The 22,320-nt window shown below is 35.3% G+C and overlaps 1 protein-coding gene across 3 annotated transcripts; it reads right to left on the reverse strand.

Moving 5' to 3' along the window:
* Positions 1-1,806: 1,806 nt before the first annotated feature.
* LOC110701396 (protein CHROMATIN REMODELING 20-like) lies at positions 1,807-20,731 on the reverse strand. Of its 3 annotated transcripts, none has more exons than XM_021879051.1 (26): positions 20,503-20,731; positions 19,614-19,849; positions 19,467-19,529; positions 19,272-19,367; positions 19,092-19,184; positions 18,240-18,430; positions 17,903-18,149; positions 17,228-17,341; positions 16,695-16,775; positions 15,772-16,209; positions 14,701-14,981; positions 13,338-13,428; positions 12,994-13,206; positions 11,866-11,985; positions 11,502-11,668; positions 8,464-8,608; positions 7,399-7,548; positions 7,265-7,320; positions 6,888-7,188; positions 6,328-6,445; positions 4,710-4,750; positions 4,093-4,319; positions 3,440-3,643; positions 3,273-3,351; positions 2,933-3,189; positions 1,807-2,530 (listed from the first exon to the last, which is right to left on the reverse strand). In XM_021879051.1, exons 2-26 carry the CDS (start codon positions 19,824-19,826, stop codon positions 2,110-2,112), a joined length of 4,407 nt encoding a protein of 1,468 aa, XP_021734743.1. In that variant the 5' UTR covers positions 19,827-19,849; positions 20,503-20,731; the 3' UTR covers positions 1,807-2,109. The 3 variants fall into 3 exon arrangements, with proteins under 3 accessions (XP_021734743.1, XP_021734744.1, XP_021734745.1); XM_021879052.1 differs by having other exon boundaries at positions 19,614-19,876; XM_021879053.1 differs by lacking the exons at positions 19,467-19,529; positions 19,614-19,849; positions 20,503-20,731 and having other exon boundaries at positions 19,092-19,180.
* Between the last annotated feature and the right edge of the window lie 1,589 nt (positions 20,732-22,320).

The following is a 22,320-nucleotide window of genomic DNA, read 5'->3' on the forward strand; positions in this document are numbered from 1 at the left end:
AAAAAAAAAAAAGGGTATATATAAGCAAAATTAAACTGTACTATATTTATATCATAATAACAGAACCACAGGGCAGAGTGGGCCCACTGAATACTTCAGTCTATACAACTAGTAGACTTAACTACTTAAGAACCACCCTTCACCATTAACACAAGGACTACAATTACAAAACCAAACAAGGGAAAGAAGAAAACACTGAAAATTAAGAAAGTTAAAAACCAAACAAAAACACATCACTTCATATTATAAGCATAACATCAGAAAACTAGGTGAAGAAACCACTGCCCGAAAAACTATGTATTGTACATCACTCTAATCTTAGTGAGTCCTGATGCCATGACCAGAGTTCGCCCCGGAGTTGTGCACATTCCTAGGACAGTAGCTAATAGAAGGTGCAGGGGGTTCGGGTTTAACCATTTCAGCAATTTTACCGATGATCTTGGTCTTAACCTGACCTCGCCTTGGTGGCAGAGTTGGGATTCCTCCGTTTTCCATCATTACTGCTTTCGTTATAAGACGAATAGAAGAATAATGGAGAAGATTACTTGTGTTTTTTGAAGAAGGATGTGTAATGTGTTATGTGTTGAGGAGAAATGGCTGAAGCCTTCCTTAAGTAGTGGTGAAGTGTATAGTAATGCAAATATTAAATTATTAAGATTTTGACATGCATGATAAATATGCACATCAGCTTGTTTATCAAGCTTTTAGACTTATGAAAAGAGTGAATTGCAAGGTTTTGAAAATGAGTAAAGAAGATAAGAAAAAAGAGGGAACGAATATATTTATTCTAGATACGTGGGCATGTATTTTATGTTATTCTGATGCACCCTTAATTGATTGGATATATAATGAGTGAGTTTGATTATAGAAATACTAGCAGAATATGTACTCTTACAGTGCTGCTGGAAGTGGGCATATCTAAGAAGATTTGAGGCCTTGAGGGGACTAATCGAACTTTCGATCAATTAGGATGTGTTTCGTTCTAAATTATCTGAACTTGTTATCTAATCTAAACTTATTAAATTAATAGTAGTAAGGTTAATCAAACAGATTTAACTCGTACAAGAATACTCAATCACTAAATTCAAACATATTTGTTCTCATATAAACACAACATATTGCGTATTATAAAATTTACGTATTTGTTCTCATATAACCACAACATAAAGATACGGCGTATTATAAATAAATAAATCAATAAATAAATAAATAAAACCTTGTGTAATAAGTAGAAAGAGGTAGAACAATGAAAAAAGTGCACCTTACAGGCCTATTGCCTACATGCACAATTGCCCCGAAACATATGTTCTTAGATGCATCACAATTCACATGTTTGACGATTATTATGTTAAGGCATGAAGCATTATAGAACTCTAGATAATAATCTAGTGCTTACAGAGTTGGCACTGACTCGTGTGCATAACAATTCCTAGAAGAAACGTCTCATAATATGATAATATTAATCTTATGCTTATAAATGGCTGTTTACCAAATACGTTTCTTTTTAGTTGACACATTTCTTTAGTCACGTTTGCCAATGCACAAATTAAATTATTAATATCTTTAATTATCGATAAGCAAAAATTATAAAAAGTTGATATTATGAATATATATATTGTGACGAATCTAACAAGATCCCACTTGGCTATATCACAAAACATGGTCAAAGGGGGGTGTGAATAGTGCTAAAGTCAAAACATGTTAACTAATAAAAAGTGGAGGTACTCCGTAGTATATAACAATTTTCATCACCATACCCCACTCATGACATAGAATGAACTAAAATTCGAAAAAACAAATCACAAATTTCAAGCTTGAACAAAATGATGATTTTATATCATGAATATTGTGATCCCAAAAATTGGCTGTTTGCTGTACATTGTAAGTTGTAACTATTTGATCCTAATTCGGAGCAGGAGCAGGATCAGGGGTTAGAGGCCTACGGCTGCCTACCAATGTCAAAAGTGTAGTATAGGGAAAGAATCATCATGGCATCTAAAGGGGCATAGCTAGCAAGATACTATACAAAAAAAATTAAAAGTACTAACAAGGATCAAGCATATGCAAAATGGGCTATCGCCCTAACGAGATCCTTGACCACTAACCTTTTCACTTGCTATCCCTATTGAGGTTTTCCCAACTTATATGCTGGCCACATTCCCCACAAACAGTACTGCAACCCACTTTTGTTCCTTGGAACCTCAGAGTATACAAATGGGAAATATTGGTGCATTTCCGTACCTGCATACTGTACTTTGTAGGAATATTAGCCAAAGGGTTGGAATCGTAGGTTTTCTTCTGTGAACTACATGATGTGTTGAGGGTGCTCTGATTTTGCTCAAATGTTGACACGTCAGCTGGAACTCTACTCACTTCCTGCCACTCGATGTCAACTGGAGCTCTTTGCACTCCCCGCCACTCCATACTTCTTCTGAATACTTCCCACGCTAAATCTTGTTCTTCTTTTGTAAGCTTTTCCTCTTCATTTTCCTGCAGCAGCGTCTCATGCTCATGGAAATTCATTATCCATCTGAACAAAGAAAGCGAATTAGCATGCAATAGACTTAACAAATAGGAGAGGGCTGGAGATGAATTCAATCCATACATGATGCACAAGGAGAGAGCTAATCAGATCTAGACAGTGTAGACTGTAGACTTTAAGCGGTTATGAACTAAGTTTCGCTCTTTTTAGTTGACACGTTTCTTTGACTATGTTTGCCAACACAAAATTTCAAAGATTAATATCATTAATTATCAATAAGTGAAAAATATAAAAATTTGATATTATGGTAATATGCGTTGATAGTTTGATACAATTCAAACAAGATCCCGCATGACTATGTAGTATCATAATTATAAATCACAAAAGTTATTTTTAAAAAATACACTAACTTCCCTTATATATTAGAAGAATAGTTGTGTTGAGGAATACCTTAGGCGATGCCGATCAAGTAGCCTTTCCATTAGCTTATCAGAAGAGCAGCTGCTGGGACATGCAGATGAATTCAGTTTCAACGAATCCTCAGCCTTTCTGTAGTTCATACGCTCATTATTCACTTCCAAATCAGGTAGCACATCAAGGTTCTCATCATCACCAAAGTCAAAGAGATCTGAAATCTCTTCTTTAGACATGCTCCTCAAGACTTGTTGTCTATCAACCACCCTTGCAGCAAGACCCTCCTTTTTCACCTGCAAAACTTGCACTCTTTAGGAGACTTAACTCATAAAAGAGAGGCAAGAAATCTCTTGAAGCTAAAATCTTTAAGTAATACCTGGCGTTTGTAGATCTTTTCTTCCAAAGTCCCATGTGCCACCAACCGATAAGCATATACAGGCTTTTTCTGGCCATATCTGCGAGTGTTTGGAGGAGAGCGGAGCATAAGATAAGGAGTCTTCAGAGAAATTAATCAGTCAGAAGCAGCAATAAAAATAACATCACCTCCATGCACGGTATATAGCCTGGAGATCATGTGTTGGATTCCAGGAACCATCGATAATGATTACGCGATTGGCAGCAAAAAGATTGATCCCCAAAGCTCCAGCTCTTGTTGATATAAGAGTACATTTCACTCTTCCATTCTGAGGATTGTTAAATGCATCAACAAGCTTCTGTCTTTCAGAACCTTCTGTCTTCCCATCAATCCTGGCGCATACAGGACATCAGAAATACCACTGAAATGCTAACTCAACATGGCAACTAAGACAGACACAAGAAACATATGAAAGCAAGTGCAAAAGCACACCCACACAAAAAGGAGGCGAAAGAAGATAGTCATTGGAAAGCATGCTCTTTTGGGCAGAAGGGACAAGTTTGGCATGATTCCGTAAGGGCCATCTTACAGGTCAGATAGATATAAATTATACATAAAAACATCAGCCAAACACTTTCAAAAGCATCACTCACGACCCACAACAAAGGGTCTGAGATTTTAGCAGAACATTTCCTGAATGGAAAATAAAGTGCAACAGTGAACTATTCCAAAGAAATGCTGAGCCATAAGCAATTAACTCATTTTTAAACATAATTAGTTGGAATTGTAACATAAAATCACCTATACAAAATTAGGGAAAATTCTTTTAGTAGATACACACCTATACCAGTCCTTTCCTCGTTTCCAATGTTTCCCCTTCTTACCCAGCCGGGGCAATTTTGATAAATAGGATTCGATCAGATCCAGAGTTGCTATACTCTGGCTAAAAACTAATGCTTTATCACCAATTTCGGTGCACATGGTCAGAATATCCAGCAACAAAACCATTTTGCCACTATAGTCAATCTCTTGGTAATTATACTGATTAAGAATATTGTTCCACCAACCCTGCAAAGAAAGAAAAAGACTTAAAATAGATATCTAAATAAAATTAAGTGGACCCCCCCCCCCCTCTTTCTCAAACGAACGTGTTCTTTGGCTTATTAATCCATTGTTTATTCACCTTAAGTTACACTTCGTATTATTTTCTGGAGGAAAGAAAAAACAACATTTTTACTTCCTAGACACCTTGGTGGAATTTGGACACAAAAAAAAGCGTCATCATTTGTTAATTAGCCAAGCAAAAAATTCCTCTGTGACTCTACTAAGTAAAACAAAAAACAGAAAGACCAACCCTTTCCTTTATGTAATCCTTTGTCTTTTCCCATTCCCTTCCCATCACCATACAGAACCAAACAAGTTACAAGAAAAAAGGTGACTCAGAAGAGCAATACTTACCTCATGAAGGAAGCCTTTATCAGCTTTTGTCTTTCCTTTTTCTGTCAAGAAGTTCAAGTATACCAGATAAAGGGAAAAAATGTCAGCAAACTGTCAAAAGAATTATAAAATGATTCAGCCTGCATATTTATTTTTACTAACGAGCATAGGAATGGTTATGAAAATATGAAGTCCAACAATATAACTGGCCAGAGATTACATGTAATGCAATAGGGTTTCCAGAGAAGCAATAAATTTAAAAGTGGCCCGTGCTTAATTTGGCAGAATGTTGTAAATTGATTATTCTTTGACATGCTTACCAAATCCAATTACTCTCTGTATATATATATTTATGGAAGCAGGCTCCATAAATCATATTGTAAACAGATGAGTCTAATCACAGAGAGATTATAAATATGATTAATTTTCTATAATAACAGTGATTTATTTATTTATTTATTTTATCAAAAGTGAGAATTTGTCATAAATTCACAAACAATTACTTCCCCTGTTCTCTATATACTGATTACCGATACATACTTGGTGTCACAGATATTAAGGGCCTGTTCACATTTACTTAATTTCAGTTCAATTCAGTTCAGTTCAGCTCTAATCAGTTCAGTTCAGTTTAGTTCAGCTCCTAATTTCCCTCTCTCATAAAATATTCAGTTCAGCTCCAATCAGTTCAGTTCAGTTCAGCTCAGTTCAGTAAATGTGAACAGACCCTAAGGAATAGAAGAGAAATAGAGAGAGATAGAAAGACAAAGCACGTGATGAAGAGAGGATATAGATAACACATTGCCAATAATGGAGCTTCTATTAAGGAGAAGTCGCAATTTTGGCTGTTTATAGCAAAACCAATAAATAAACCAAAGTGCTTCACCCATAAAGGAAACAGTGCGTTCAGCTTGCAGTTCTTTGCTAAAGGAACACATCCACAATGCTAGAATCTAATATAATCAGCTTCAATACATAAATCTATGAGCAGTATATTGGCCATAGCTTGCTAACAAAGACAATGCTTTACACCTTTACTTGCTTCTTGGTAAGATTTAAAAGTCCAGAGTTTTGATAAATAATAAATGCATCTAATAACCATGAGAATCTAACATCTCTAATTATAATTTGGCGCATGACAACTGCACTGACCCTTCCCAGATTGTCTGCTATAAACATTTCTAATGTCCTATAAATCTGGGCAAGTGTAAATATCTTCTTCTGCAATCTCATCTACCAGCTAAATTTATTTGGATGGAGACAATCCCCATAAAATTAATTGTTCACCTTTTGTGAAACATTGAATGAGAAATGAATAACATATTTCTGCAAGCTAGTCAAGGGAAAATCTCTGCTATTAACAGCCTAACAGGTGACGACTGACGAGTGCACTTTGATAAGGATAAAAAAACTTTTTTAAGACAATTCACAATCCAACAAGGAACTATGAAGTATAAACAACCATGTGCCATACACAACACAACTACGTTTGCTATTCAGCTATTTAAATCCAAAGTTGAGAGGGCATCACCAACACATATTATGATCACATCTTTGCAGAAATGGCTAGACAGTTGAGAGTTACAAGGAAGGTCGCCATACATGAGACAATGTTTAAAAAATTAAAGTATCAGATAAGTACCTCCAATCACCAAATTGGCATCCATATTTTCATCACTAGAGTTATCATCTGGATTGTCTTCTCGTTTTGCATACCTTCTGTCTTTCATCATTTGCAGAATGCAGGGATGATTGCATATCTATCAATTTTAAGGCAGTTATGAGAATTTAAGAGAACAAGCATAAAGATAAATATTCCAGCCCACTAGCACAAGTAAATATTCCACAGTTATATAATACCTTCAAGTTGGTCACGTTTTGAAAACATTCAGCACGTGCACATTATTTCAGGACAGCAATTAATCTTTCTCTTAAGGGGAGCGGGAGCAAAGAACACTAACAACACTCTTATGTACACTACTTATAAAAATTCTTATACTAATGCAAATTGCTAATTGGAGAAAAAGTTATTCAGCAGGAAAAGTGGCTGAATTCTAAAATTTTAAATGTTAGCTGTCCATGTTGCCTCCTCTGAGAAAATTTTTTAGTCCTCTTCTTTGTCCAACAATGAGGAATCATTTAGTAGTAACACCTTTACTCAATAGTTGGCTGTTTTATTTTGTTGAAAAAGTAATAGAGTACCTGGGCTAAGGTTTGGTAAGCAGCAAAAAAATTCTTCCTTATTCCTTCAGAAGAAGCCTTGTTACCAGTTAATCCATGAACATCAAGAAACCTTTTGTATAATTTTTTCTGCAGTGAAGAAGCCTTCACAGCTACAACAAACACAGTCTTAGGAGGCAAGTCCTTTTTCACCACACTCATGTCCATTCTTTGGACAAACCCTTTTAGTTGTTCATATAGTATGTGTGACCTCTGATTCATGATTCTCACATCTTCAGCAGTAGAATTTGCATGTTGACCATACTCTATAGGATTCTGAAACCTGTATAGGCAATGTAAGTCAGCAAGAACCATGAAAAAACATTTAAAAAGAACAAACAAGAACAGCAGAGACCCACCGATTGCGAAATTCATGAATGCTTCCAAGAAATCCTTCTCTCACAAAATCAACCATCTGTCACAAGATATATACCATTAATTCAAAGATACTAAGGCATCCAGACAGAATATTAGTACAAGCTAGAACACTGACACAGTAATATTCCATAAGATTATTCTGAAGAGGGGACCCTGTCAAAGCAATCCTTCTCTGGCATTTAACTAGCTTTAAAGCTTGAGTGATTTCAGCCTTGGTGTTCTTGATGATATGAGCTTCATCACAAACAAGTATGTCAGGCCCTACCTGAAATGGACAAAGGAAAGGTGAATTACAGTGACAAAGAGAAGTCATGAGAAAAATATATTTATGTGATGCAATAAATGGCAGATAACCAGTCTCCAACTGTCCATAATTGCTTCGGCTAATTGTCACTATCAGAGACTATACCAGGAAGCACAGGGTCATAACAAATCTATGAAGGCATCAGGACACTCCAAATCAGATCAGACCATATGTTAAGGATAAAGGTCTTACATGTTATATACCTGCCAATAATTTTCAATTTCATGTTTCGACACAATGGTTGATGTAAATATCGCCACAAGTAGCCCAAAATAATATTGCATGACAGAAAGAGAAAATTGTCACAGGCTAGATGAGTTTCTACATGTTCTAACTACATTTCCATAAATAGCAAGTATTTAATCAGTCAGATAATTAAGGGAAAAACAGGAAAGTAACCAACACATAACAGCATCAATAGAAAGATGATTGAAAATTTTCAAACAAGAGGATATAACAAATCTAGGAACGATGTTTATGTAGAACTCAAAACATTAAAATAAAATTAACGCAGAAGAACACCATAAATTCATAATAACTGATTAGTGCATGATGTTAAGGAGAGACAAATTATTTTGTCAACCAACTGCCATGTAAATAAGGTAAAGCATGAGTAATTCGCCTTAAAATTAGATTGCATTGTTTTGTTGTACACCTTACAAAGAATACCTAGCCTTAATAGAGCCACAAATGATGACACCAGAGGTTTAAAACCTGATTAAATTTAACAATAGCGAGCATACTCTTATTAGTTGAAAAAAAAATGTCACATCATATGATATTACGATGTTAGCATAAATATCAAATTTTTATACTAGCAACAAAAAAACAAAAAACCCTTATTGCAGAAAGAGATAATGAAAAAGGGGCAGTGACCTGGAGTGCGTGGCATATTTCTTTGGCTGACTGACGATCTTTCATGTTCTTTCCAAGGGATAGGTTTCTAAATGACGAATAGCCAATCAAGAATACCCCACCCTTTCTTCTCCACTTCATTAGTAACTCAGCTCTTTGTTGCTCCCTGACCATTGCACATATCAGAACTTGTATAATTAAAAGACATAGTGAGCATAAAATAATCAATATTGAACCAAGGTCAGTTTTTATCTCTTAAGCAGTAAGAACAATGCAGTGTGTCCCATACTCCCACTAGTTAATCAGCATAACTTTATTCAACCACTGTTCTTTTTTTTTTCCCCTTTTGCTATAGGGAAGCGGGTATTGGGGGTTATGACTTGTTCCAGTCATATAAAGCTTTAGAGTCGTCGAACTTTGATGCAGCCCATAAACATTTCATAAAAGCAAACTAAACACAGGTTCAGAAAAATGAGCTCACTTCCAGCAGGTTTTGTGCCGAAACTACTAAACAGCACAGCTTTTTTTCAACATAAATGTTAGCCGAAGTTTCAAGATAGAATGGCATAAGTAAATCATCCATAACTTTCTAGTTACCCTCACCATATGGTGCTACGATACCATCATTACATCAAATGAGGCAGGCACCCACCAAGAGCTTGGAGAGAAGGGAAAGGGTGTACTATGTTACCAAAATGATCACAGAGAATATTGTTCAATTAAAACCTCCATTTGAAATTCAATTGACTAAGGCCATGTTCACTTCACCTTATTTTTGCTAAACTTAAATTATTTTAACTGAACTGAAATTATTTTTAGTGAATCGAACTTATTTTTACTAAAATGAAATTATTTATACTCAAATGAAATCATTTTTGCTCAACTGAAAATATTTTTACTGATTAACTGAAATGAAATTATTTATACAGAATATCTTTTTTTTTAAGGTGAAATAAACAGGGCCTAAGATAGAATATACATAAATAAAGATGGATGCAATACAACATCTTTTTCTTCACCTTTTAAACAAAGCAAATGATGTAGCACCACTATTTAATTAAAGACATTGTAGTTTCTCAGCCTATGAAATATAGTAATGTTTTTGATATATTTGCTTAATATAAGTCCCTCTTTCCAAAAAAGAACAGTAAACTGTACAATATTGGCTGTAACAGAAAGGTTGAAGGAATGGACAAACTTCTACAAAAGATATCTTAGTAAATCATGTTGTCTCTAAGTAAAATTTTGTTGTATCCCTTAACCGTAAGCCACTGAGAAAATCTAACAACTTTTCAAGACAGAACAAGCATTTAAAATTTCTTCTTGGCTGATTTATTATGATTTCATTCTGCTATTGTAATGAATTCCTAATTCTACAATTATATGTACTTTAAACAGCAACATAACCAAATCCCTTATTTCCATATGGATGGGGTTGGTTATATGTGTAAAACCCTTGAACTTCCAGCCTTTTCAAAAATAAGTGAACCACTCTTTGATTTAGAAAACCACCCTTCATTACAGCAACATTCATTTTCTCGAAGGTAATTGAGATTAGAGAATCATTCTTTACCGTGAGCCTAGCTTACTATTAGTCGTTATGACACTATACTTTCTCTTAAAATCTTCCAACATCCCTCTTTCCTCGCCAGTGTGTCCAATCGAAACCTTTGAAAAGTTGATTAACATAATAGTTTTTGATGCCACAAAATAGACAATAACCATAAGCTAGGATATCTTCTATGTATCTCATGCAGGATTATATCAGAAAAATTAATAATCATACCCTAAGGATTTCTTCTAAAAATTAAGTTTAGGAAATTAAATTAAAAAGAATTAAGAACTCATAACCATCAGTGGCTTCCCTCTAATATAAAAATAAAAAATAAAAAGCCATAAGTAGCTTGAAACTCATAAATGAGTACAAGCAAATCAAGGACAAAATTTAAAAAAGTCATGATGGTGGGGATCAGAGGAAAGGATTTATTGGAGAAATGTCACCAAATGCAAGTACAGCGAGAAAAAAACGCTATCACTTCTCCCATTTTGTACAAAAATATCAGTAGGGAATACAAAGAGAATGATTAAGCTTATGCCCATCATCAAAGTGTGGCCATCGAAAGTAAACACCTAAATCAATACTATTACAATAGTAACACTCAAAGAGGCATCCACACATTCTTTTGTGTACCTTTCCAATTCCAAATGTGGAAATTTATCCACACAAAGGAAATTAATCACTTACTCTCAACTACCTCAAGAAAATAAACACCTAGTTAAGAGTGGTTATCTTAACTAAAGGTGAGTTTTTATTTATTTAAAAAGGCACAAATTTTGGGCTGCTATAAAACGAACCAAGAATCCTATGATCATCTACATGGATCCTCTTCCTCTATTTGCTTTTATCACTCGCTACTAGCATTTGCCAAACCACTTTCTTAATCTCATTTTTAGCTCCATATATCCATGAAATCATGACAATCTTTATGATCCCCCACTTATTGTCAAAGCAATGCATGAAATCCACAGCTGATAACATGTTAAAGTGATTCACTTCGTATCAGCATCTCTATAATATCACAAGTCTATTCCCATAAAAGTCTAAAAAAAATTGATGATGAAACATTCTTGTTGGCTACAAATTTAAGTTACTATGTTAGAAACAAAAAATAAAAAAAAAATAAGAAAATTTTCAATTTACTTGCGTATTGGTTATTAATAAAGCTTTATAAAGAGGAAAAAGTAGTAAGGAAAGTGGGTGGGTTAGTTTGGTATCCAATTTAAAAGATGAAATTATCGATAAAGACAATGGAGCAAGTAATCTGGGAAATTCCAAAACGGGAAATGGTGCAAGTGAATTGATACAAAGGGAGTACTTTTTTTTTATATATATATAAGAATAAAGGGAGTATTACTGACTTAAATTATTAAAGGTGCACAGTCAAAAACTACTCATTTTGGGTGAAATTAAGATTACCTTCCAGCTAGCAAATAATAAACAGCAGATTAAAAATATAAATAACACTCCAACTGCAACTGAAAGTTAGTAAATGAAAAACCTTGATTTATCTTCCAGCATGTAAACACGAAGAGGCTTGAATTCTTCAGGCTCCCACTTTTTAAACTCCTGCCACCAATTGTGCAGCACATTCACTGGTGTGACAACCAATGCTGTTTTTAGACCTAAATCAACACTTCGCATAGCAGTGTATAAGAAGGCTATAACCTGAGAGAACAGGAAAGTCCAAGAATAAGCGACCAAACCAGCATGGAGACAGGTTATGCCAATTACTCACTAAATTGGGCATTGATTAACCAACATTGAGGCACTTGAAAAGGAATAAATGCCCAAAAAAAAGTGATGAGTAAACTACAAGCTAGAACACCTCAAGAATTGAAGTAAAATTGAGAAAAGGAATCTACCTGGAACGTTTTACCGAGACCCATGGTATGAGCTAAGATGCAACCAAGACCTTTATCCCCAGCTTTCACATTTCTGATAGACTGAATGATGTTTTCCCACATAAAACGAATCCCTGCAACCTGCAACAATAGCTTTATATTAATGCTACAGAAGCATAATGCAATTAAAAAACTAAGTTTCAGAATGGCAACACTGTGACTAGCTTTCAATGCTATAAGCAGTGACATGGAAAAGGACAAGCTAACAGAGATCAATGAGCGCAATTCTTCGAAAAAATAACCATGTAGATAAGTAGGAAGGAGAGAAGTTACAAAGTAATGCAATCTAAATTTTTAAAGCTTTATTACAGACAAGCTCAAATTAAGCTCCCTAGCCCTCACATCACTTAACACTATAACTTGCAAAACCGACCGAACTGTAAGCCTAATCAGAATCGAGAAGCACCTCAAATTAGATAACTCAATTTTCTAACAACCCAAAAACTAATTTGATGAAGGAAAACTCGACAGATAAATCCCAAGTTTGGGGCATCTGCCCTTTGTTTTCTCTACTCTCAAGTTTGGATGTAAAAGAGCACCTAGAAAGCCTCTACAGACAAGTGGTCTTATTCCCCATATTGGAACAACACCTGTCTCAGACACTGAAACTGGAGCTTTTATAGGAGCCTCCCTCCATCCAACATTAGTTTAAACACTCATCAGTGCATAAACTTTTATGTGATACAGTGTGATAGGAATTAGTAAACATTTCTCCATGGAAAAACACAAAGGCACAAACCTCAAGACAAGCGTTCCTCCACGGCACAACACAAAGGCACAAACCTCCACTTCTGTGACGATAGCGGCCCAAAAATACATTAAACAACCTTGTATGCATTTCAATACGAAGTAGAGATACCAAATGACAGTATCTACCAAACCCTATGGGTACTCCCTACAATTTTTTATTTAGCCTTCATAGCAACACTTATCAAAGGTTCTTTTTAATGCAGCACTAGGTATATCAAAAATGGAGTTATACGAGCAGGACTAACAAAAAAATAGCAACTAGGAATATAAAAATTTGGCAATAATTTAAAAAAAAAATTTAAAAATTTTTTTTAAAAAAACTACAAATAAAGTATATACCTGGTGAGTTTTTAACTTGGCAGAAATGCTTGGAGGAATCCTGACAGCGCCCTCACCTTCCTCCCTCACAACATTCACTATAAAACCAGTTGAGGGATCACCAAGAACTTCAGAGCTAGCACCTTCAGGTAAATCATTACAGGTAGAAGTATTCATCATCATGGGCCTGGCTGAGAACTGTGCTTTGAGAGAATTGAGCCGTTCCTGACGTTCCTGTAATCATCCGGCACATATAAAAAAGAATGTAGCACCAAATTAAGTTCCCACAATCAGATTTTTATCTATTCAACATATACGAGTAATTATACATAGAATGCAAAGTGCATATTCAATGCCAATAGTACCTTTTCCATAGCAATTTTTCTCTTTGTCTCCTCTCCTAGCTCAGTATCATCCAATATCCTTCGAATTTTCTTTTTCCCAGACTTGTTTTTGCTGAGTGGTATAAAAGTACAAAACTTTATTAAAGACAACATTTAAAATAACAATTAACAAAAACAGCATTGAGATTGCCAGGTAAAAAATTTATTAGAATAGAAAACAAAAATGCTGAAACACCATAGAATTTGACACAAGGAGTTGTTCTGAAACAGCATTGTTCCATACTTCCATTACAGAAGGGTTGTTCTGCAGCAGCATATGAACTTGACATTTCGTTAAATAAATCTCTTTATGAGTTTTATAATTATTAATAGTCCACAACATCCGCTAAAATACCATATTAGCCATTATAAACCATTGTTAAAACCCTGAAGCATAATTATACAGTTGGATCCACGTATAAGATAAATTATAGTCATATGATGATCACTATAAAAATTAAGTAATTACATTCTAAATATAATATGATCAGGTTGTAAAAGCATATTTATTATATTCTGCGGAATTTTTATTAAAACACTTGAACCACGATCATTAAGTGGATCTTTTTCGAATCGTTAATTCATTGTGATGGCCGCAACACATTAACACCTGCAAGATGTTGCTTCTGCAGCACCAAAGCCACTATAGTGTCCCAGCAGTACAAGAAGAATATTCCTCTGCTTAAACCTCAAAGTGCATATTTTTAAACTACATAAATCATAACTAGTAATTTTTGCAAAATAGGCATATAATCTTTTTTACTTGATTCGGAATTTAGTATTGCCAACTTAACAAAAAAGTATGTGATGCACCTTAAAAATGATGTACCGATAGTTCAAAACACCTAAACCTGATATGCATGTACGCGTTAATTCCCCTCCCATATTAACCAAGACGTGAACCCATGTGTACACAACATTAGACATTCTTTAGTAGTTTCAAAACCTAAAAAGTTTATTAAGCTTCACAAAAACTAAACTATTTTGATATGCTGAGAGTAAAATTTTGGTAGTTGCTGGGACAGATGATTAACTAGTACAAAGACTCATTTTGCATTCAACAAGAAGATTAAGGCACTGTTGTCCTCGCCTTCTATTTACTGAAAATAACTTAATTTTGCAGCTCATTTTTGTACTGACTTTAACTCATTTTTGCTGAATTAATTTTTTTAATTAAAAACTTACTATATTTTAAAAATAAAAAATAAAAAAAATTATTTGCTAAAACTTATTTAAATAAGCTACGGAGAACAGAAGCTAATTAAACGAACCAATGAAATTACGTAAATTTCCGGTTGTCAAAATATGTTCAAAAACTCACTAACAGAGTAACAGCTCTGAATACCTGATAGAGTCGTCAATCTCATCATCTGAATTATCTGTATCACTATCAGAGCTAGAACCTGTTGATTCTTTTGAGCCAACAGCTTTCTCAAGTTCCAAAGTTAATTGCTGCAGGAGCTCTGGAGAACAGGAACAGCATTTCCATGTACCTTCTGGAAAGCATTCTACTCTGATATTCCTCTTTATACATGATAAACAAAATAAAAGTTTACATGATGTACAGCTCAGTAAGTCATTACTTCTTCCACACCATACACAATAGCGCTCCGAGCACTGGAGATCCTACCAATATAAAGAGCTATCAAGCGTTAGAAAGAGCCTCCCATATCCTTCATCCACCAAAAAGAAAAAAGGGCTAAAAATATCTGAGGAATTAAGAGAATAAGAAACTGTGAAGGGCAGTGATTAAGTTTTAAGACTAAATTCATTAAGAAAGCTAAATAATAGGCAGGCATTTCTCCTTAAATTTAGAACAACACATAAAAGTACACGCTGCAGGCTTAAGGAGCAGAGACAGGCCAGACAGCTTGCCCACATGGCTCTACAATGGCCCAGATGAGGTGGCCTAAAGCTTAAAGATGCCTCACTGCCTCAGACAAGCCCCTGGGTTCTAAGTTAAGCAATGTTACCTCTCATAAGATTAAACCATAAATCTTATTGCGGTGTTTGTACAATATGATGTCATGGTGTGTTAGTGCACAAGTTCAATAGTACTTAGTCACATACAGAGTATACAACAATTTTGAATGTAACTTTATATAATTGAATGAATGAATGACTATAATTTTAATTATGAAGATGTGCACCTCACTTTACCTAGGCACACCTTTGACTCTTGACTCTTGCCTAGACAACAGGAACACCTATCATCTAAAGTCTTTAAAAAGCCATTGATACAAAAAAAAGGTTCGGAAAAAGTTTTATAATGGACTGTGGACACATGAACCCGTATATAAGGCCACATACATGAAATAAACTTTAAAAAATACTCAACTGGCCCAGCTTGGATTCCCATACGAAAAAAGAATAAAAAAGAAGAAGAAAAAGAAAGCAATTCAGATCTAGGACCTACCTTCGTTTTCGCCTCAATGACAGATTTGCAATTCCCACAGACAATTACTTTCAGAAGAGGATGTTCATGGATCTCCTTTGTAACATTACCACAGGCAGTGCAGCAAACTTTTCCAAACTCATCAGCAATTTCTTGAGCAACGGGATCTTCTAATGCCTCATGGCAACCAATAAATTGAGCTTCATTATCACTCTCCAGAACACCAGTCCGACTTCTCTTAGCTTCATGGTCTAGAGCCTCATCATCACATGAACGCTTGGAGCCACAAGAAGGTTCAACTGACTTAGCCATTGAAAGCTCAGGAGAATCACTGATAGAAGTTTTTTCTTCCTCTACAGCATCTGCCGAAAGTCCACAATTATCGAGCTTTGCAGCTTTCCGATCTTGGCAGATGACCTCCTCATTATCACTCAATAAGCCTTCAGCAAGGCTGGAGTTCTACAAAAAGAAATTAAAAAAATAAAATCAGCTAGACAAAACAGTATTAGACAAGCACTACAGGCTCCCAAATGCAGGTTAAGTTTGAAACTCCACTATTGGAACGAAAGCAAGCAGCTATACCAGGGTTGCCGGAATATACCCATCAGGAAGAGCTATCAATCAAATATTAAGACCACAGGTCACATCAAAGAATCTAATAGCTGATGAACCATGATATTAGTTTTTTTAGAAGAATATGGATACTAATAAATTCATAATAACACACAAACAGCATAATCTACAATTTACTCACTAAAAGTAGACTAGCAGAAAAGGCCACAGTTTACTCAACAATTCAAAAGTAAGACAGACATTTACCTCAAAAAAAAAAAAAAAAAAAAAAAAAAAAAAAAAAAAAAGAGTGAAGCTTTCCTACACAATTTACAGACACAAACCACAAAACTGGTATTCAAACTTCTAAAAAGGAAGCAAGCCAACTTCACCTGTTTCCTTTTTCTGTTTCTCCTTTGCTTCAAATGAAGCTGATGCTTTTGATCATAACTCAAATCATCTTCCTCTTTGATCTGCCAACCACAGGTAATACCATAACATCAAAAATAATACACCATATATCCCTAAATTACAGTATTTGCTTAATATTCTTCGTATTTATTTTACTAACACTATTACACTACTCAATTTGCCGTTTCTTGATTCTTTTCAGTCCTTGTCATCCCCCTAAAACATCCTTGTAGTAAAAACCATTGTGATCATTTCAAACAAAATAAATATAATTTGGTTTCTCTGCTTGCACACTTGAACTAATGATAACTTCATTTTTTTTACACAAGCACAAACATCATTAGATTAAAATATCCTTCTTACATTTCATAACCATACTAGTCTAAGTAATTACGCACAGCAAAACTTAAGCAAAGCGAACAATACGGACCTTCCTCTGTAAGATTATATGACATATGGTATGCTAATAATTAAATCGGCTGCAAAATACAGCAATATAAAAAGCTGAGCCAACCTTTTTGTAGTTTTTCCTTTGCTCCTGTGAGAGATACAGCTCCTTTTCATTTGCTACGGCATCAGCTTCAAATGGATCATTTGGATCATCATCAATGTCATCAATTTCCTCAACCTAACAGAGCCAGATATATCAGAAGCTGGTAGAATGCCAAGCAAAGAAAATACAGATGAAATACAGGCTCTTTTCAAGCCAATAACCATCAATCATATAAGTTCACCAAGGAAAGGGACTTAATCTTCCCTTTCCCCAACCAATATACAGTGAATTCTTATCATTTAATTTTTTAATGAACATATTTTCACTCCTCGAGAGCCTAACAGTTCAATACATGTCAAAAAAAAAAAAATATTATACTCGCCTTATATTCCATAAGAGATGTCAATTATTGCAATCAGGCCATCAACAATGCAACACAAAAAAGAGGTCACCAAAAACTTAGAGCTCTAATAGATGGCCTATTTATGTTGAGTTAAGGAAAGAAAAATCATTCAATAACTGGTATTCAAGTCTAGATAGTGAATAGGTGAGAAAACAAAAGAAAATTGGAAGATAAGAGATTTGAAACATTAGGAATTGATGGAATAGTCCATTAGATATATTATTCTGAATAATTGAAGTTGTAGAGCAATCTATAGTTGATAAGAAATGAGGGATTCGTAGAAAAAAAAATACCTCATCCACCCCAGAAAATGTAAGCCCCATAGCTACAGCTTGCTGAGGAGTACTTGCAAAGTATACTGAAGCCCACTGCTTGCTACCAAAGGCCGTATCCTCCTTGGATGGTTCTTTTGAGCATAATTTGTTAAAAGAGCTCCATTCCACTCCAGGGTTTTCAGTCGAACTCTCACCAACACTATTAGCACACATTTTTTTGGCAAGAAATCCACTAGCACCCTCCTCCAGAGTTTTACCATGTCGACTGAGATTCATTAATAGATCAGCTACTTACCAAGAAAAAATTGTCATCCTTGATATGTAAGAATTCAGAATGACATAGACATGCATATACCTCTTTACGGGCCTAAGGGTTTGAAGATGCTTTTCGGCATCCTTAATGGATTCTACAGCATCACTGCCAACCTCAGTTCCAACCCAATGAGTCCTTTTCTTCCAAGCTTCAGTACGACAACAATTTGGAGCATTGCTCTCAATCCATTTATAGAATCTTGGTAGATCAATATCAGCACCATCCAGTTGCTCCTATAGAAAAAACCAATGACGAAAAGCAGTCTGGTGAATACAAAATGCAACAGCATCATTTCAAATCTACAGAATAGAGAGGAAAGCATGTTTTCCTTTTGTAAATTATTGACATCATGAAACCTTAACCGATATTTTTAAGGTAATAATCATTAACACAAAGCTATAATAATAACATTAAACAGGTCACTAGCAAACAAATTTTCTTTGCCTAGTGTTACCTAAGTTGTGGTACGCTTTGGTACACGGGTGGGTACAAGAGCACAATTCACTTCCTATTTTGACAAATTAATCTAAAAGTGTACCATGTAACACGAGTTACATGACCATAAAACGAGTTACACGACCTTAACACAATTTGGGTCGTGGTTCATGGGGAGTATAAGTAAATTACGTTACGTTGCTTGTATTACAATGAAATACTACATCATTATAAAAAAATAAAAAATTAAAAATTAGATATGGTTATGCAAGTAGCCAAGTATACAGTAAGTCAATGATTATTCAAAATCTTTTATGTAGCAACAAATTCATCAAAAAATCAATCCCATAATTTTGCAAAATTAACTACAGCATCTATTAATAACTTAGACAATTAAAGCTTAAAAAATTTAAATGTGCGCAGACTATTAGTTTACTTGCAAAGAAGATAGGTGCAAACCAGTAAGTGAGCACTCTCTGTCTCAAGCTCGTCAAGCGTTTCCTCCCACTGTTCTCTTAATGCTGCCATTTCCTCTGCCACAGCCTTGTCTAACTACCATATCAAAAAAGGACTATAATAAGACATTTAACGAGTGAAAGATAGGTAATAAAACCTTTAAGACAACAGCAAGTTACTGACATCTTTGCCTTTTAGATTTACAGCCAACTCTTCTCTAACATCCTTCTCAACATTCAACAAAGACTCTTCTTCAAGCGCTTCTTGTGCCTCTGCTGCCTAATAATGGGAATCACAAAATCATAGGATATACGATTAAGGTGGCCAGTAGTTAAATCAAATCTCTGAGGACACTAGCATTATCGATACAGTTGATACCTTACTCTCTACTTCAAGTAATTCATCAATCAAATCTTGTATATCGGCTTCTGTCAGAGGGCCCTGCAAAAGATCATCGATACTATAATGAGAGATAATAAATATAGTCAGCATCTCATCAAATCTTTATAGTGAAGTTAGGGTAACCTCAGGTTGTGATCCACTTCCTTCCAATGCCACTTCACCATCCTCCTCACTGAATTCCCCCGAAGAAGATTTCTCATAAACCCCGGCATCCTCATCTACATCCTCGTCCACTTTCTCATCTACATCCTCGTTCACTTTCTCGTCCACATCCTCATCTACATCCTCGTCCACTTTCTCATTATCATCTTCCATTCCATTAGGTTTGTCCTCCATCAGTACATATGATTTAAAATTAGCTGAGAAATTTATCGCCCCCAAGCAAACTTTATTACTCCACATTATCAAAGACATTAAATGAACACATGTAAGAAAGTCAAAATGAACGTAATAAATGGCATTCAGCAAAGATATATGAATTACAATGCAAAATTGACCATTATAACACAAGGTTTCGAATTCCGAGTTTCAACAAATAATTGAAAGAAGAGAGCAGTTCCCCTAAAACATATATGATCCGACATTCACAAAATTTTACACAGTAGTCATAACAAATATAATTTCACATTAACATTCAATAATAGAGCAATGTTCAAAACCACCTTATTTTTCTAACAAATTCCTCATAATCCTAAAAACATCACACAATTTAATAATAATTCTTAGGTTTATCCAGTAACTTATAATTTGAAAAAAAATTTGAGCTGCCCTACGAAAAAATTAAATAAAATTAATAATAAAATAATTAACGTAAGTAAATTCAAAATAACTAGCATTGAAAAAAAAGTAAAGAAACAATGAATAATTGAATAACAATAACAAAGTTTCGATTTAAACTGGTAAAGCATAATCAGAGTTCGATTATCAATTTAGCTAAAATATGCATAATACCACATTCAAACACAAATATTATACAGTAGACATTGCAATTTAAATTGGATGAACAACTTACTTTGAAATTGTTAGGGTTTAGAGGAAAAATTGAGAAGAAAAGACGGAGGAGAGAGAGGGAGGATTTTGGGGGAAAAATACAGGTGTAAATGAAGGTGGAAAGACAAAGAAAATGGAGGAAATTCGAATTTTATGCAGTCAGGACGTGTGATCAGTGAACTTTTTTTATTGGGTTTCGACTTTCGAGATAGTTTCTCACTTTCTTGTACTCCGTATTAGTCAGTCTTCCTAAATTCAAATCCAGTTTTGCATAGTTTTAACTTGGAGCAATTCCAATGCCAAGTTGTCATGTTACGGAGGATTGCAAAGCTAATTTACCTTCTAGTTAATTTATCGCATAAGGCAAATACTAGAACAGACCCGGTCTACAATAACTTATTGTAGACTCAACCTTCCTGTATACCATACGAATGTGATTATATCATACAAGATCTGATTATATTACTACAAAGGTGATTATATCATTTTGAAGCTGTTATGTAAATGTATAACTCAAAAAGTGAATTTATCGTTATAAAAAGTATCAAATAGTAAATTACATCATTTTAAAACATGATTTTTAAATTTTATCATCCTAAAGATAATTATATAATCTCATTAAATAGTTTAATATGAGATTATATAATTCAAAATATGACTCACAAAAAGATAATTGTATCATCTAAAAAAGTGATTATATCATCCAGAATGTGATTATATTATTTGAAAGTGTCAAATTTTGGGTCTACAATAATTTATTGTAGACCGGGTCCATACAAGACCAATTGTAAGGGTTAAGCTAATTTCCAATAAAAAAAATATATATTGTTTCGGGGTTTTTTGATGTCCTGCGGGAGAGTTACAATTCCGAGACTGGAACCGGCCGCCTGTACCTGCAAAACAAACGGATGCTCCGGATGATTGGAGATCCGCCTCCGACGGTCAAGTTAGTACTTGATTAAGGAGTAATTAATGCGGAAATTAAAGTGATTGGGTCTCTCTAGGTGAGAGTGTTTAATGTGTGTAATCTGCGTTTTTTTCTCTTAATGAGGATTAAGGGAGGTATTTATAACCTCGGGAAACGCGCCAATCTAGGTTTAGGTTAACCTTGGGCTGATTGGGCTTCCCTCGGAAGTTGGGCCTAGGTGGCCGACTTCTCCATTAGGCATGTAGTATGCCACGTGTCATGACATAATAGGTCCAGGGTGGACGAATAAGCGTGTGCCACGTGGCAAGCCCTGAGAGGTCCAACTGGGGGACACTTGGCAGGACCTGATTGGCCCATGTGGCGCATTCCGATTGGTGGGAGCAAAATCCCCTAATCATTTGCCCCTCACAGGTGGCACGTGACTGGTCACGTGTTACCTGTGACAGGTGTCGCCCTGTAACAGGCGACGGCCTGCTACAGGTGTCACTCGGCGAAAGGCCGAGAGATTCTCCCGCCCAAATTTTGAATTCCGGAAGTGACCCTTCGCCTTCTCACTTCGCCTATATAAGGGAGTGTTGACTTCGGTCATTTTCACACTTGAGAACTTTGTGAGAGAACATTCGGACCCCTGAACTTGCTCTGACATTTTGGACCCTTTCTGCCTACCGCCTGCTCTGACAAGCCGACTGCAAAGGATTTTCAGAACTTCATCAATCGTCACTCGTTCAGGTAACCGTCGGTTCTCTTACTCTTAATTTTCTCTTTACTTTATTCTTTTTTGAAATGGCACCACGGAAGCACACGACACGACCTAGGTTAGTGATCAGCCGGTCACCGGGGACGGCTGAATCTAGGACTAGGAGTGCCGCCTGCCCTTTTCTGGACCCATCTTTGCCCTTTATACAAAGTCCG

Source organism: Chenopodium quinoa, unplaced genomic scaffold (genome assembly GCF_001683475.1).
Source record: "Chenopodium quinoa cultivar QQ74 unplaced genomic scaffold, ASM168347v1, whole genome shotgun sequence".
Classification (NCBI taxonomy): Eukaryota; Viridiplantae; Streptophyta; class Magnoliopsida; order Caryophyllales; family Amaranthaceae; genus Chenopodium; species Chenopodium quinoa.

Bases quoted from the DNA above. Each gene is read 5' to 3' on its own strand.
- LOC110701396 (XM_021879051.1), bottom strand. From the start codon at position 19,826: ATGGAGGACAAACCTAATGGAATGGAAGATGATAATGAGAAAGTGGAC. The intron at 19,368-19,466 runs GTATCAACTGTA...TCCCATTATTAG, and splicing joins TACTTGAAGTAGAGAGTAAG to GCAGCAGAGGCACAAGAAGC. The intron at 3,190-3,272 runs GTATTACTTAAA...CAAGTTTTGCAG, and splicing joins AAAAGATCTACAAACGCCAG to GTGAAAAAGGAGGGTCTTGC.